This window comes from Gouania willdenowi, chromosome 5 (genome assembly GCF_900634775.1).
Source record: "Gouania willdenowi chromosome 5, fGouWil2.1, whole genome shotgun sequence".
Lineage (NCBI taxonomy): Eukaryota > Metazoa > Chordata > Actinopteri > Blenniiformes > Gobiesocidae > Gouania > Gouania willdenowi.
In genome coordinates this window covers 5,826,788-5,845,114 of record NC_041048.1, presented here as the reverse complement: position 1 = coordinate 5,845,114, position 18,327 = coordinate 5,826,788, and the positions used below count along the sequence as shown (strand labels likewise).

The following is an 18,327-nucleotide window of genomic DNA, read 5'->3' as shown; positions in this document are numbered from 1 at the left end:
GAAGGGTAAGAAAAACTTGATGAATGGGAAAGTTATAAAAAGAGACGACACTATTACACCTATCTGAGTAGGGAAAGGAACAGAGGAGAGGAAGTTAGGGTAGGACCACGGAAGGGGTGGGTAAGAATTTGGCCTGAGCGATAAAATGATAACGATATATATCGCAATAGAGATGTGATCAATATCAATAGAAAATATGTGCGATGGAATGTTCGATAAATTCACTGAACTCCGTTTGAAAAAATCCCCGATCCAGAATCACAAGGCATTCTGGGGGATGTAGACAGAGGATCGGTTGCACTTTTTGTTTCGTTAAGCATTTATTAATTGTCTATATTTGCACATTGACCAGTTTGTTTATTTAATTTAGGTTTTCTGTTTTTTTCATGGTTGCGTTGTCCTCATTTTTAAATTTAAATTTGGCCTTTTTTCTTCTGGTCCTTATTTTGAATAAGTTCAAAGGAATTCATCAATAATTATCGATATCAACTGATATGAAACATTTATATCGTGATACATTTTCTGGAAGTATCGCCCAGTCCGAGTAAGCATCAACTATTTTGATTGTGCTGAGAGCGCATGTGATGCGTAATGTAAAATATTCAACATTTTAACCAAAGCTAGATCTTACCCCATGGAAGATCCAATTCATCTTTGGAGGGAATCTGAATCAATATACTGATTCTGGATCAGTTTTGAAAAATCCCAAACTCTCATAATTGAAGAAATTTCAATAATTAATATTTCAGTTTTTAATTGACCAGTCCTTATGAAATTTGACTCAGTTATGTTGAGTTGGTTGCTCTAATACCACACAGAGTTTCATACAAGTCGGACATGAAATGTGCAAAGCAATGTGCAGTTTTTCAAAAGAAACAGGGGAGTTTATACATTTGGACCTACAGTACGGTTATTAATGTGGATATACATTTCGTCCAAGCCTTTGAAGTGATCCAGATAACTGAATATCTGAAAAGAGGAGATTTGGTGGTTGGTGAAGGTTTGAGCTTTCTGGGTGAAAAATATTGTAGTATAATTTGAGGAAAGTTGCAGAATTTAGGAACAATTGTGTTTTGTCAGAAATCTGTGATTACAAATCCCTGCCGTCATGTAATAAAAGGACGGAAAAACTGTGAGCCCGAGAAAATATTGAGGGGTTTTATTGATTTTGTGTATTTGGAGGGACTGAGATATAAACACCTAAATATCATTTACACCAGTTGTTCTCAGCACCCCTTTCGTCCGATTACAGTATTTTGTTCAGAATACTGTAAAAAAAAAAAACACCTATAAAACATAATGATGGAATGAATGAGTGATAACACACATTTTGAAGAATCTCATTTTGTGAACAAGTGGAATGAAACATGAATTAACTGGTGTGTGACCAACACTAACCTTTGTATTTTCAGTTCATGTTTTAATCAGGATCATTTCCATCATCATTATTATGACTATCATTTTTAACTGAAAGTAAACATTATGAAACCCCTTTTACTCTCAAGTACTTCCTGTAGTTCCATCACGTACCTCCATTTGAAAAACACTGATTTACACAATGATTCATTTTATTTTCTCCTGCGGAGCCAAATTGGATGCTCCAAAGGCCTGGATTTGGCCCCCGGGTCTTCAGTTTGACACATGCTGTAGATGAAACACACGTGTGACTATTAAAGACAGGTTTGATCTCATTTGTAAGCCAAACAATTCAACTTGGAAAATAATCTCCTCTATTTAATAAGGTATACCTATGGTACCCAGAATCCCTCAGTGTGTTCCAGATGTTGAGCTTTGAACGTTGATGTTTAGCGATAAAAGTGGGCTTGAGCTATGCACTGTTCTCATGCAAATCAAACAGCAGTGTGACTTTTTTGTTGAGCATGGTTTGCACAGTGAGCTGCTCTTTCTTTATCACTGCTACCAGCAGCAGCAGCACGACTGAAATGAAACGCAATGGAAATACGCCCGGCATTTAGAAGTTAGTAGATAAAGCAGGGAGGCCTTCAAACTGCAATGCTTTATCCTCTTCTGTTCAACCCCTGACTGATGCATGCAAATTACACCTGAGACGCAGGAAGAGTGAGGCTGCAAGCTGCAAATGTGCAAAGCTGGGAATGGAGATAGGCAAAGCCCCCTGCAGCAATGTTAATTGGCAGAAAAATATCGATATAAAAAGGTTTTAAAAAGGGGGTTTATGAGGGTCTGCCAGGGGAAAAGGCTACATATTTATGCCCACACTGACAGTGGAATGCTTGCGCAGCATTTCGGCCTCTCGTTGTGTCATTTTGCTTCCAGGCAGGAATGTGCTCCGTTGCTGACCCAGGGACAAAGAGCAATTGAGCGCTGCTTTATCTGATGAGTATTACAGGCTCCATCCTCACTAGGGCTTTTATGGACCCTCTCAGGAGACTCCTGTTGTTGCTGGAATCTTCATTGTGTACAGCACAGATTCCTGTTTGCATAGCATGTGCTCCCACGATAATGTCTATAAGCCAAAAAGTTTGAGCAAATGAGAGCTTCAGGCACAAATGAAAAGAGTCCAAGTAAACAAAGCCTAGATTTTGCTCATCCACAGAGAATGGAGAAGCATATTAATGAGAAAGAATGCTATTTATTTATTTTTACTGATAATCACATTGCACAAAATCACTGATCAACATAATATTACATTTGGGAATTTTTGGGCTGGTGATGATATTTATGAACTTCACTCATGGTTGGTGATAAAAATATTCTACAAGTGTCTCGAACCAACACTGTTAGACCCGCCCCTTCTATAAAAACTATCACCTGTGGACTCCTTAGTCTGTGGAGGGTAGGTTGGACTGAGAGAATTGTTTGTCACATTTTAGACAAAGTATTTCAATTTTGCTCTTGGCTGAGAATGGTGGCTTGTGATGTTTTGGTAGCTTCTGACATCACAAACCGGCACCATTAGCTCCGCCCCTTCTATAAAAACTGGCACCTGTAGACTCTGCTATTTGTGGTGAGTAGGTTTAATTGAGAGAATTGCAAACAGAGAGTTATAGTGAGTATTGAGTAGCTAGCTAGCATAGCATAGATTGTTCTTTGGAGATTTTACAGTAAAGACTGGGCGTGTCTTAACTGCTTCACAAGCCCTGCCCATAATCCAAGGATTTTACATTTTCAGCCTAAACGCACATCAGCCAAAATCTCATGGTTAAGTTTCTCTTTAACCTCTAAAGCCCCAGCCATTTTTCTCCGAAAATCCTATACCCATGACAAATTACGTTTTATAAGCTTCTCCATGACCTACATGGCTATTTTTTTATTCAGATTGAAGTCGGACCCTTATTGGTTACAGATGATGTGAAATTTTGAAAATATATGATACTGAGTGACAATAAAGCATGTTTTGAAAAGAGAAATCTGTAGTCCGCCCAAAAAAAAATATGAAGCCAATTCTCATTAGCGAAGGCTATAAAAGCAGAAATCATTTAACTAATGTATGAACATTGACTACAGCAAGTTTTGTGGTAATAATAATAATAATAATAATAATAATAATAATAATAATAATAATAATAATAATAATAATAATAATAATAATAAACATTAGGCCAAAGATACATGTTTTTATAAAAAAAAGTTCAGGCGGAATCCCACTTTTCCACAACTGTGCCTAAGTTGTTATTGTGCCTTTAGGTTTGTTTATTTTAGTATTTCTTACTGCTTCAAGGACATATCATTTGAAAACACATGGTCTTTCATGGTTTTGTAATGTTATTGTTTTACTATATAAGTGAATCAATTTCAAACTAACTCTGTTCCAGAATTTAGGGAAAGTAACTTCTGCGAGCTAAAATGATGTACTTCCATGTGGTTCCTGCAACAGGATTGATCTTTTATCCAGTTTATCCCCTGTGTCAACCTGCCAGCTAACTTAAAAGCCTCAGCTAGCTTAGAAGCCTCAGCTGGCTGTGAGTTAAGTCGTGAACTGTATTGTGCCCGTGTTTCTCTTTCCACCTGAACCTCTCTTGTTTAGTCAAACTCTCAAACACATGGTGAAACAAACACATTGAGGGAATAAAACAGAGATGAAACAAGGATTCAGAGGGGTTGGATGGTAACTACTCACACTAAGTTATTATGGGTAGTGTGAGCACTGAATGTTTTTGTGGAGTAAACTGAGCCAGGAAAGACTCGAGCTACTGGCACATCACATGGAAAAAAGTTGAACAGTCATCAAGGATTAGACACCAGCTTTAGTCAATCAGCAAAGAAATGTGGAGGTGTTGTGAAAAACTGGAGCCAACCTCGGCTTTCTGACTGTTTAAACCATCAGAGCCAAAGTAGCATTGGTTTTCCAACAAGGGGATAATCAATACTTTAGTGTTCAAGGCAATGAACCACCTGCTCATTTCACTGCTGGTGCATTCAACAGTGAAATAATTTAGCTTTTTAAAATAAAGGCAGGAAAAAAATGCAACTAGACGACAGGAACCGTCCAAGTGAAAACAAAAAGTAACATTTTATTAGATTTCATGTTGTAACTCTTTATTGGAGTTTAAAATAAAAAAAGTGGTTTCTGTTTTTGTTTTTTTCTTCATGAGCTGTTGGTTAAATTGACAAAAGAAAAACGAGAGTCAATCTAATCACCAAATAACTTACAAAAGACAATTAAAGGTCCCAGACCATGTTATTTTTCACCCATATAAGAACTCCAAAAACATAGTATTTGAGGTTTATTTTCCCAAACTCGTCTGTTTTTTAGAGTTTTAGCCTCTGAAAAGTCACTTTCTGAGCAACTCTACACAAACAGGCTGATATGCTTCCTACTTATGCATATTCATGAGTGGGCGTGTCTATAGACGGGACACTGACTTCCTCCTCCCCGCACGGTGACGTAGGGCCAGAGGACGGCCCACCCTCCTCCCACCCACTCCGTAGCTGAGCTCATGCTGCTTTACAAATACGAGACAGAGCGAGGGGGCGGGGCGTTCGCCGGTACATACATAGTCTGTAGAAAATACATACATAGCACTGCGTGAAGTACGCTGACATGCTCACCTTAGTGGGCGTGTCTGTTTACATGTCAATCATGGCAGAGAGCTTCCTGGAGGCGCGGCTTCTCCAGCTCAGTGCTGCGTCAAATTCGTCATCAAAGTGGGAACGCGTCATCAAATTGGAGCGAGGTGTTTGTGCTCACCCTGCAGTAAGAAAGGAGCAAATCACCCTCTAACTAATGATTGAGGGAATCAATGAAAAAAACACTTTGAGCATGTTTATGAAGCCATAATAGCACTTTATGATGTTTAAAGCACAGAAAAGTTAATTTAGCTTAACATGGGCCCTTTCAGTTGAAGATAAAACAGCGCTTGCTAATAGAAATGATATCAGCGATAATGATCATCTACTAGTGCTCAAATATGGAGCACATGTACTGTACTGAATTTTGATTTACTAGTGCACAAGTGCAAGTACGCGTTACAAGTCAAGCAAATAAGTGTCACAGGAAAAACCAGTATAGCTTTTACTGGTAACATATTTTAAGTCTATTAGTACTTCTTGCAACACAAAATCATGTAGTAGTTTGCTTTACTAGTAACTAAGGTATATTTGCACACTAAAAACCTTTACTGTACTAGTAAAAATGTCTTTGTTTAACAGTATTAATAGTTTACTCAAAATCTGATTGGTTGTAATATTTTCAAAAGTGAAAATTGCTTTTTTACACATTTACTTTCCAACAAGTAAAAAAAAATAATATTTATTGTGAGTGTGTGTCAATAACTTTAGTAAATTAGCATCCGAATGTGCTGCATAATGTCAATTCCTCTGATTTTGGTAATATTGTAAAGACCATTTGTGTAAATAATAAAAGTGTTATCAGATTAAACAAATATTGCTTATAAAAAGGGTTTAATGACTAATTAACACCTGATAATATTGTACAATCTCATCATCAGGAGATTTGCAGCCATCTTTACATAAAGGATTAAGAGTTGAATTAGTGTAATGCCATTTATGATTAGACGTATATTACATTTGTCTTTTAGCATTAACATTTAGTGCATGGATAATATGGTTATGACATTAACTGCAGGCCTGACAAATCTTTGTGTTGATGTCAATCAAGGTCAACGTGAAGGATTAATCTGCTTTCAAAGCAGTGGAAATGTCAAGCGTGTTTACGTGATTTCATACAGCAAGAATAAACTCTACAGTCAAATACAGGACTACCTTTGAATTCAGCCACAGTTTCTCCCTCTGCTGTGAAATATCAATATATGAATCTACAAGCCCTACAGTACCATACGGTAACTGTGTGGGTGTTCTGGTCTCAGCAGCATTGAAGGTTATAACTCTAAAAGAAGTGTTGGGATCTTTGGAATGATGAATCTGTGAGGTTAACAATAAGTCACAATAGAGAAGCTCAAAGAGAAGAAAACAAGAAAAACTGTAAATAGAAAAGGAGAAGACCAACTATGTAAATGTTTTTAGTAGTAGACCAGTCATTTCTAGAAATATTAGGATATTTATAATATGTAAGGAAATAAAATATTTGATAACATTGTAGCAGTCTTTTGTTGATTACATTTTTTCCGAGTTTTTACACTGTGCTCCCTAATGGCGCGTTCACACCAAACACGTCGAAAGCATCAAAAGCGTCAGGTGTACTTTCACAATATATGGTGGACGCGCTTTTAGGGAATGCTTTTGACGTGTGTCCGACGCTGGAGATGGGATTGTTGAACTTTTGGGGCATATCGGGCCTGGTAGGGGATGCGAGCGCCGATGCAGGTCGTCGGGTCGTCAAACTCGGCATGGTAGCGACGGAAGTAGCGCAGAAAGCGAATCTCTTCCGAGCGCAGCTCTGGTGAATCCAGAAACGGCGCCGAGGCACAAATAAAGCCAAGCCACTCTCTGGATAATGTATAGCCGATGAACGGGGGTCGGAGGGGGCGTGTTCAGCAAGGAACTCCAAACTGTATTCTCCATTCAAACACTTCTCTATAACCCTCTGACATCACAGTGCACACGCTGAGTCACACCAAAATACATCTGACCAGAAACACCGCCTCCTCAACACATTAATGTTCCCACCACTTCACAGTCACTGGGTGAATTATGAACGTTAACTGATCACCAAAATATCATCCATTGTATGAACACCACCAGCAACAGAGAAGCCCCTCCCCCAAACGCGCGTCCTGAGCATCTCCGACACTGGTGACATGCGTCTGTATTTAATGAGCACAAGCGTCCAACTATAGCGCGATTTTGATGCCCAAAACGTGTTTGGTGTGAACGTACCATTATAGGGAGCTCAGTTTAGACCTGCCTTTTTCCCCACTTTTCATCTAAACACGGGTCGCAGCCCTTGTGGCGACCCGCAGTTCTCCCGCCCGGTCCCCCCATGTTATACATGATTATCTTTTCATTAAACTGTGCTAATTGCCCCACGAGGAATAATAAAGTTCTTCTGATTCTAAAAATGTTCCATAAATTTTTGTTAACTACATTTTTTTAAAGTGACAATAACTAAAATAAGACTAAAAAAACAAAAAAACAATGAACAAATCGTATTTATATTTCAATTAACCAATAAAAATGAAACAACAATTTTGTCACATGGAACTTAATACTACATTAGAAATGAGTGTGTAGATTGTATGGAATTTTCAATAACTAACAGGGTAAAAAAAAGCATTTTAAAGAAATACTGTGCTCTAAATATATATCTTAATTATAAATTAATGCAACAGCATTGTATAATTATGATAATTAATTAGCAATAAATATGTAGATATATATAAAAAAATATATTTTACTGTAAATTATGTTCAATGCAATATTGAACAGTTTTTCTCTTAATTTAAGAGCAGATTAAGTTCTATAATACTGTATGTTCATTTTAGGAATGTGGCTTTAAGGCCATTTTGGGTTTATGTTACCCTTAGAACACGTTTTGTTGTATTTGTTTTATTTTAACAAAACCTTTCTGATAATATGTGAAAAACAAACAAATAAAAATACTGGAATTTAATGTTTTTTTTTTAGATTTGTTAGATTTCTTTATCAGCTTTACTGAATGTACTCCTGGTTATCAATCTATCAATCATAGATGTTGGGTTAACTCTCAGAATCAACCAGAGGAAAGAATATGTTTTTATCCTGCGATACTTTAAAAAAGTCAATAATGTGTGTAACATCCATGTCATCATAAATGACATGAAATAGTACATATGGGCTGTGTTGGAAATGGAATATTCCGTACTACACAATACAAACCCAGTGAGTATATACTGTCTACTACAGAATATACTATGATTAGGATGATGACCATTCCCAGTAAGTATACTTCCAAGTTTCCCAAGATGCATTTGGAACCAACAACGACAAAAACCTGAATCACACGAAGGCTGAATATCTCTGTTGATTTTACACCTTTGAAAGTTCTGGAGACATTTTATGTGAGAAAATGACCAAGTGGAATATCAACATGTGCTCATTTGATCCATAAAAGTCACGTAAACAGCATTGTGCTACTTACAAAACGGTTTAAAAACGAATGTAGGACAAGAAGAGATGCTTTTATTTTGAAACGGGGATGTTTGATTTTTAGCTTGAAGCTGGTCCCAGGACCATTTTACATTCCGCTCGCAATGCATCATGGGACGGTTTAGTATGATTAGTGTGCTCACTGTGCACACTTAAAAATGTCCCAATATCGGTATACATCCGGGTATTTCTCGCATACTCAGTTTTTTCATACTAACTAATGTGAATGCACTACATACTCATTTTGACATCAGACTTAGTATGAGTAATACGTTAGTATGAGTAGTACACTAGTATGAGTAGTACGCTAGTATGAGTAGTACACTAGTATGAGTAGTACGCTAGTATGAGTAGTACACTAGTATGAGTAGTACATTAGTATGAGTAGTACATTAGTATGAGTAGTACATTAGTATGAGTAGTACGCTAGTATGAGTAGTACATTAGTATGAGTAGTACGTTAGTATGAGATGTACGCTAGTATGAGTAGTACATTAGTATGAGTAGTACGCTAGTATGAGTAGTACATTAGTATGAGTAGTACGTTAGTATGAGATGTACGCTAGTATGAGTAGTACGCCAGTATGAGTAGTACGTTAGCATGAGTAGTACACTAGTATGAGTAGTACACTAGTATGAGTAGTACACTAGTATGAGTAGTACGCTAGTATGAGATGTACGCTAGTATGAGTAGTACACTAGTATGAGTAGTACACTAGTATGAGTAGTACGCTAGTATGAGATGTACGCTAGTATGAGTAGTACGCTAGTATGAGTAGTACGCTAGTATGAGTAGTACACTAGTATGAGTAGTACGTTAGCATGAGTAGTACACTAGTATGAGTAGTACACTAGTATGAGTAGTACACTAGTATGAGATGTACGCTAGTATGAGTAGTACGCTAGTATGAGTAGTACACTAGTATGAGTAGTACACTAGTATGAGTAGTACGCTAGTATGAGTAGTACACTAGTATGAGTAGTACACTAGTATGAGTAGTACGCTAGTATGAGATGTACGCTAGTATGAGTAGTACGCTAGTATGAGTAGTACACTAGTATGAGTAGTACGCTAGTATGAGTAGTACGCTAGTATGAGTAGTACGCTAGTATGAGTAGTACACTAGTATAAGATGTACGCTAGTATGAGTAGTACGCTAGTATGAGTAGTACACTAGTATGAGTAGTACGCTAGTATGAGTAGTACACTAGTATAAGATGTACACTAGTATGAGTAGTACGCTAGTATGAGTAGTACACTAGTATGAGTAGTACGCTAGTATGAGTAGTACGCTAGTATGAGTAGTACACTAGTATAAGATGTACGCTAGTATGAGTAGTACGCTAGTATGAGTAGTACACTAGTATGAGTAGTACGCTAGTATGAGTAGTACACTAGTATAAGATGTACACTAGTATGAGTAGTACGCTAGTATGAGTAGTACACTAGTATGAGTAGTACGCTAGTATGAGTAGTACGCTAGTATGAGTAGTACGCTAGTATGAGTAGTACACTAGTATAAGATGTACGCTAGTATGAGTAGTACGCTAGTATGAGTAGTACACTAGTATGAGTAGTACACTAGTATGAGTAGTACACTAGTACGACATTTAGAACAAAGCTAAGCAGTGAATACAGATCAAGTTTGGTGGACTTTTTAACTAACTTGTACAATAAAAATATAAGCACCCTCCTTAGACGGATGATGGTTATTTTTCTTGTGATGTTTTTGTAAGAAAAAAAAAAGACACAAAAACACACAATTTGTACATCTTTGAAGAACAGTCAGAACCATCTTAGTGTTTTATTTCATCAAAGACTAGCAGAGAGGCGTACCAACACAAACCACAGGCGATAAAAAAGGTTACGCAGCATTCACACTCACCAGCGTTGTTATCTATCACTAGCTCTACTATGTTTCTTTTTCCAATGCTCGGGTTTTCCTCTGGCTGACACACAGTGAAAAGTCTTTTTTCTTTTATTTTACGTACCTCTTAATTAAGACCAGAAGTTATTTTTAACCCACATGCCATTGGTGACAATTTAGAAGATAAGCCATCACACTATTACACCAGACGGACCAATGAGTGAGATGTACTCTGGTAAGTAAAAAAAATATATGAATGTGAAGATGTATCAAGAAAATCAATACCCTTCCCAGTGATATGGTGTTAAAAATTTCATTTTGCGAAACTGTGAAATTCTCAGAGTTTGGACGCACCACTTGCAGGGAAACCGCTGGAGGAGCAGAAGCTCAAAATGACGAATGAATCTGTCAATGTTTGATCTGTACAATGTTTTCTAGGCTAACATTTTATTTACTGTATTTTCTTGACAGTTCAAATATGATTTTGATTGCCCGATGGCTGATGGTGTATTATTTTCAGCTGTGAAACCATCTGAAAAACTGAATTTTTTTTTTTTTTTTTGCAAAAACTTAAAAAAAAACTATGCTTCAAAAACACTCAAATTCAATCCAGCCCGCAGGAGAAAATAAGTAAGATCCAATGTGTAAATGACCAAATAACTCAGTTTCAGGTATCTCCGTCCTTCCAAAATCATGATTTTCATTAAACTTCATAACATTTGCAGTGGCTATTTTACTCTGTGCTTATGTCACACAATCATTTTTCATCACATCTCATCACAATTATCAAAAAAAAAAAAACTCTCCATTTTTCTAAAATCCTGCAATTCCTTAGTCGCACAAAATTGTCCTAAATGACACAAAAATTGGTCTCAAAATGATAGAATTCCTTGGATGTTGTAGGTGCTTTACCTACTGTATGTATCAGTTATATATGGAAGTGCAAACTAGGGTATGAAAATGTTGAAACTCCTATTTTTCTGTACCGGTATTTGGTCCCTGAACTAAAACACAGAAAAGTGAAATTATTGCACCAAGATCAAAAGAATAGTTCACTTTGATGATGCACATCATACATTAGACTTTACTTTTAATAGATACTGGTGAAAATAAAATAAAACAAGGATATGTGCCATTTACTGAATGGAGGACGTATTGCTCTTGAACTGGGGCCGAAATTCACCTGTGATAATCTGTAATAAATATTTTTAAGTTTGGTTCTTTAAAAATTAGTTCAGCAACTGCTTTATTAGGTAGAAAAATGTTAAAGTACCCAGCAAAAAAAATAAAAAATAAAAATCTACATTAAGATTTTGAGAAAAAGACAATAAAAATAAAGATATTATTGTGACGGTAGTAACAACAACAATAAGAGGGTGGTAGATTCACATTACCAGGGTTGAGAGAAGCGATCTTAAGGTTTACATTGATAATCCCGAGCTTTTACATCCAAACAGATGGGATTCAGTTCAAAGAATGGAGAGCTGATTTAATAAAGGCTGCTTTTCAAAGGCACGCAGTCCATGCGCGCTCAAGTCTTTCGTATGATTAAAAAAAAAACAAAAAAAGAAAGAGGCAACGATGATGAGGTTAAACTGAGACATGAAGATGGACCAATGTTGAAAACGATGAGCCCTCCTGTGTGTGAGGATCTAAACACATGCTGAACATTCAAAGGATCCTGCCTTTTCTGTTGTTGGTTCCACAGGTTCTATTATGGAATGTCAAGCTTTGTGTCAGTGGCAGCGGCTTCTCAGCATACATTCAAATGAAAGAGTACCTGTAGTGGAAATGTGTATAACAAATAATGTGTTTAATGTGATACCAATAAACAAAATACAGTATGTGCACCTTTTCATATATTTAAAAAAAAAAAAAAAAACATTAAAAGGACTTTTAAGAACAATTTATTTACCTTGGGGCATAAACTATGGAGAGCCGCCATTTTGGACAGGATATGACGCACTTCCGTTGATTCCTGTTAGCTGTTGCTAGGCAACAGTGTTCCATTGGTAAGTGTTGTTACAACAACAAGAGAAAAAGTATGCAGGAACATTTCTTTGCGTCACTAATAACAACACTAAGTCAGTGATGTTGGCTCCATAATATCGGTACGGGACACACACAAAACGTTTCCGTTCGGACGAAATTTGGTGATATGCGAGGATCGCTTCAAGCCCCGCTGCTATGAGAGGGATCTGTGAGCTAAGCTAATGGGCTAACCTAATAGGCTAAGCTAATGGGGACAAAGCCAAAGTTACGTCTGAAATTAGATGCGTCGCGACAGAATTCCTTCACAATGCAGCTGATAAACGTACTTGTTCAGAGCACTACTACGTCTCTGCTTACAGGCGACACTATGGCACATGGCACTAACCGCATCCCCACCACATTGTTCCCTTGTGGCTAAATGAGGAACTCTGTAAGGAGAACTCACCTATTCTTTGAACGCCATCAGGTGCTGAGGTAGTGGTGCATCATCTCATCAATGAACGGATATCCTTTCACTCAGTTTCTAGACAGATTTTTGCATTTCCAACACCTAACTACTCACCCATGGCTCATTTCAGCTCTGTCCATCAGGTAGTCGGTGAGAAAGGTGATATTTTATCATCTTTTTTATCTACAACCTGGATTGTGCACTTTATCACTGAAGAAGCTACTGAAAAATGACACTTCCCACAATGTAAACAGACCTGTTACGCCTCTACCACCCATAATGCACCATTTTTTTAAAGTGACAGGCCGGGCTGATCAATAAAGTCCTATTCTGTCCAAAATGGTGGCTCTTCTTTTTATACCTCATGCACTTTTTATTCCGACAGACGTCCACTGTACCTTATGTTGTATGAGTGTCTGTTTGACTTGAATCTTTGAAATGTACTTGAACGTTGTTGGGAGGGGCATGTGCAATTGTGTTGTACTTTGTGCAATGACAATACAAGGATTCTATTCTATTCTCCAAAGTTTATGCCCCAAAGTATAAAATCCTTCTAAAAAGTCCTTTTAATGTGTTTTTTTTTATAGAAAAGAGCTCATATTTTGTTTGTTGGTAACACATTAAACACATTTTTTTGTCATATACATCTCCACTACAGGTACTCTTTAAGCATTTGATTCGAGGCTGAGCCGTGTAGCCATGATGGTTCTGGTGTCACACTGTGAGGGGCAGTTGCCACACCATCAGAACGTTCTCTAAGCTCTCTCCACTTGTCCTCGTAGCCGCTGCTGCTGATGCTCCTTTCAGTCTGCGAAAGCCCTTCCCTCCAGAGATAACCGCCGTAGAGATCACTCTGTCCCTGCGGCCCCCTTCCCTCTCGCAAGGACGCCCTCGAACCCACACATCTGGGTCATCGCTGAACTCGTAGATGGATCCGTCCTCCACGCTGTGTTCCAACGACTCCAGGGAGGAGACGGACACCTCGTCTCCCAGTGCCGTTAGCGGGCGTCCAGGTAGCCCCGAGGTGGAGCGTAGCTTGTACTGCAGCATCACGCAGCGACCTTTGCTCCGCCCCTCCCCCTGGTAGGGCTGCTGCTGCTGTTGGAGGGAGTCCTGGGAGGAAGTGTCGCTGCGGTCTTCGCCCCCGTTGGAAGAGTCGGGGCTGTCGACCAGAGAGTCTCTCTTTAGAAGGTCAGGAGAGAGGGAGCTGGTAGAGGACACCAGGAAGTCCACAGGCCCACAGTGAGCGTTGAAGGAGGTCATTCCCTTTCCTGGAGCAGGAAGAGGAAACACTTAATACCACAGATTAGGGCTAGCCGATATGGACCAAAACACTTTTGGCTTTTTCTCCTATAAGGCAGTGGTTCTCAATCTTTTCAGACCAGGGACCCCCACTGTAGCTGAAGGTGGTTGAACACAGACATAAACATTGAAGAACAGTCATGTGGAGACAGGGTCATCTATCAGGGGGAATAAAGGGGAAAGATTTATGGGACCCATCCATAAAGTCAGCAACATGATGGTCCATTGTTCTATGAATCTGTGATAACCACATTTATTTATTTGAATAATATCCACTGTTATTCAGGAAGTTTGTTATTATTTGGGCCATAAAATAGTCATCTTAAATCCTTGTTTTGATCCAAAATAAAATGGGCTAAAAGTAACCAAAAAGTGGGTTTATAAGTGCTGAAAATGTCTCGAAATGGGAGTAACGTAGCAGAAATGCATTAAAAGGAGAAAAAATATGGCAAGAAAAAGTGATGAAAATAGGTTAAAATATGAAAAGTTCAGTGTAGTTGAAAAAAAAAGTAAAAATAAGCAAGAATTTGTTCAGAAAATGTTCTTTGTTTCCTGAAGGCATCTGGCGACCCCCTTCCAGTCACTCACAACCCCAAATGGGGTCCTGACCCCAAGGTTGAGAACCCCTGCTATAAGGAACATCACGTGTGAGTGAGTTCTGTAGTGTGATCCAGTGTAGGTCTGAGTTATGACACACTGAGAAATCCATCTGTGTTTTTCATGCTTTTCTGAAAAGCAGTAAAAGCAGTGACTCCAAAAACAAGTATTTTGATACAAAATAAGCTATAAAAAATACATTTATTGATATAGACGATGCCAAAATAGAAAACTCAATATATCTTGAATATCAATATATCACCCAGCCCTACCACATATCAGCGCTGAGAGTTATATCACAAAGAATGAATTAGAAAACATTAAAACTGCATTTCAAATATGGATGTTTGTCATTAATGGTAAACTGTTGCTACTTATTCAAATTCTGTGGATACATTGGTATTATTACAAGTTATTGATGTCTGTGCATTTACATATTTTTCCATATTTTTCAATAAACTGGCTCACTGTGGGATAGGGAATGTAGAAAAAAGAGAGAGAACAACAACAGCCTCTTTATTCCCTCTCAGATATGTGCAGCGTTTGAACAGTAACAACAGTAACATTAAGCGTGATCCTAATAACACAGTGCTGACATTAATTACATCCTGCTCCTTTGACCTTTCAGAACGCTGTTTAATCCCACTCAGACTTCCTTGTGATGCTTACCCGTTATCTTGGGGATGCCCTCCAGTTTAGGCACTGGAAGAGTAATAATTAAGCCCTGGGCCGTGCCCACCCACAGCAGCCCCTGGCAGATCAGAAGACTTGTGACTCGAATACTGGTTTGACCTACAAGGAAAAAAACAGAAAATAGAGGTTTACACAGCCTGTGGGTACAGAGTAGCATAGCTGTAAACAACAACAAGTTTTAAAATCAATAACTGACAAGTTGATGTGATGAAAGGAACTTTAAGTGATTGTTACATCGAGATGAAGTTAGAACGTTTTGTTACTTTTTTTATTGCTTCATTATGATCCCATACTATAGGTTTGAGCTCCGTTCGTGTGTCTGTCCGTCCGTCCGAGTTAAAGGGGACAGCTTTTCTCAGAAACTGTTTAAGATGGGATAACCAAATTAGGTGTGTGGCTTCAGGGTATCAATACCTTGATGGAGTTCGAAAATGAGAAGCTCGCAAATATTGTTTCCGGAGTTATTGCCCTTGTTCCATTTTTTTTTACTCTGGGTGACTTTATGTGTTTTGACCTACCACTGTTGCCGTAGTAGTCGGAAGTCGCCATCTTGAAAGCCCATGGCGTACTGGTCTCTACTAACTAAGTTCTTGTAATTTTGGCTTGAAAAAACATATGCTTGTGAGTATGTTTAAGTGTACTGTTTGATAACATTCCTAATACTGCGTTTGGGAAAGTTAAGCATAAACGGTGTGTTACATAAATCATTGCCGATCACAGTAAATGTTAGCATGAGCATATACATGGGTTTTCTCATAGATGTTAGCATGAAGCTAGCAGACTTTTTGTATCGTGGTATTTTTGTCCACCCGCCACAAAGTGTGGAAGGGTGGTATAGGTTTGAGCTCCGTCCATCCATCCGTCCGTCTGTCCGAGTTAAAGAGGACAGTTTTTCTCAGAAAGCCTTTAAGATAGGATAATCAATATCAATACCTTGATGGAGTTCAAAAATGAGAAGCTAGCAATTATTTTTTCTGGAGTTATTGCCCTTGTTCTGTTTTTTTTTGTGGGGGATGTTGATGACTGTCTTCTTGTTTTGTCCTAAAGCCAGTCGTTTGAGAGTTTTTGTTGTCTTTTTGTGTAGTTTTTTGCCATTTGAGCGTTTTAGTTTGTCATTTTGGGCCTAAACTACAAAGCTAGATTTTCTTTAACATTCTTTAACTTCCAGGATTTAGTCAGTGTGTGCTGTCGTACGAAGCTCGCTAACGTCTTACGGAGCTAAATCACAACGCTAACTTAGGCTGAACGACTAACCTGGTCGGGACCAGGTTTTGTTCTGGCTAGGATCTTTGCGAGTACTAAAGTCCCGCCTCCTGACCAATCATTTCTCTGAGAACACGACCTGTCCGATAAAAGGAGAATCATTGTGAATACGTCTCTGTGTGGATCTAATGCGACTCTGACAGGAGAGAGAATATTTAGCCATCGATGCAATCCTTACATTTACCGATGACATCCTATAGGAAATATAGACATTTTTATCTGATGGATTGATAAAGTAAAATAAGTTAAAGCCTGCGTGCATCAGGCACTTTCAGACCGATAAATAATTAATTAATTCATGTATTCTGGGGTGATGCAAAGAACCTCAGTCCTGTAAGATAATATAAAACATAAATATATTCCACATTATGATGTAGGTTCATCTGCATGAATGCAGCATCAGAGCCACAGACAAGTTAAAAGAGAAAGTGAAAGTGATCAGTGTCTGTTTATTCTTCGTTTATAATCTCACTAATTTAAGCATTAACTCATCAATTCCTGCATTAATTACTTTCTGCTTTTATTGATTTTAATTCTTCATATTTTAAACAATTATTTCTCAATTGTGACGTAAGTTGCTCTCCTGTTTCTCCCTGATTGTGATTGGTCTGACGCTGTAATCTCCTCCTCTGTCACTAGAGCGCGCACGTTGGCTGGAATCAACTCGCTTAACTTAGCGAGTTGTAATGAAGTCTGACAGACGATGTTTGGTGCAACTTGTGTAACTTTGTTTCCATTTGTGTGTTTCTGTTTTCATTTTGTTACCGTTTGTGTGTTTTTGTCGTCATTTTGTGTAATTTCCTTGCAATTTGTGTGTTTTTGTCGTCATTTTGTGTAATTTTCTTGCAATTTGTGTGTTTTTGTCGTCCTTTTGTGGGATTTTCTTGCCGTTTGTGTTTCTCTTGTCATTTTTTTGTAATTCTGATGTAACCCTGCTAACTGACAAATAAATAAATAACACAATGGTGCAAACATAAGAAGCTATTTCTGAAGCTTTTCCAACCACGGACACTGAACAAAGAGGAAAGAACTGAAAACATACAAACAACTTGTTAAGCAGCAAATGAACCAAAACGCATCAATAGTAAGAACTGAAAGTATTTTCTTGTTGGATTATTAATCTGTTAATCATGCCAACCTTTACTCATCTCACTGTAATTAATGATGCATCTGACACCATGACTCCTGTTGACTATTTATTCTCTGCACATTGCTTTTCATGGCATTATCTTCATTTGCATGCTGTTAGTATTCATGCTCATGCTTTTCTTCCACATAACAAAGGAGGTAAAAAAAAAAAAAAAAACCTTGTTTGTTTTGGATGGAGTTTTGCTTTCCCTGCTACGGTCCCTCAGCTTTTGGCTCCCACTGAGGCCCAGTTATCTTTTTACCACAATATCCATGCAAAACATAATTGAATTACACTAAAACTCATCAACATGAATGCTCAGTTACTCACTCACATGTGTAAATGTATTTATTTACATGTTTGTTCTGTGCCACACGCAGATAAAATGATCTGCTTGAGTGGCCCAATGGTGTCTTTAATTCATTCATTTTGCAGTGTTGAGATGAATCATCACAGGGTTGAACAGGAGGTGACGAGAAGCAGCTCAAAGCCAGATAAACACCGCACAG

The 18,327-nt window shown here is 38.0% G+C and overlaps 1 protein-coding gene across 1 annotated transcript in view; it reads right to left on the bottom strand.

The window, feature by feature from the left end:
• Window positions 1-13,312: 13,312 nt before the first annotated feature.
• Window positions 13,313-18,327, bottom strand: part of arhgef10la (Rho guanine nucleotide exchange factor (GEF) 10-like a) — a 219,087-nt gene continuing 214,072 nt past the window's right edge. The window contains 2 exon segments of the mRNA XM_028446908.1: window positions 13,313-14,105; window positions 15,403-15,525. Coding sequence (XP_028302709.1) covers window positions 13,549-14,105; window positions 15,403-15,525 — 680 coding nt within the window. The 3' untranslated portion in view covers window positions 13,313-13,548.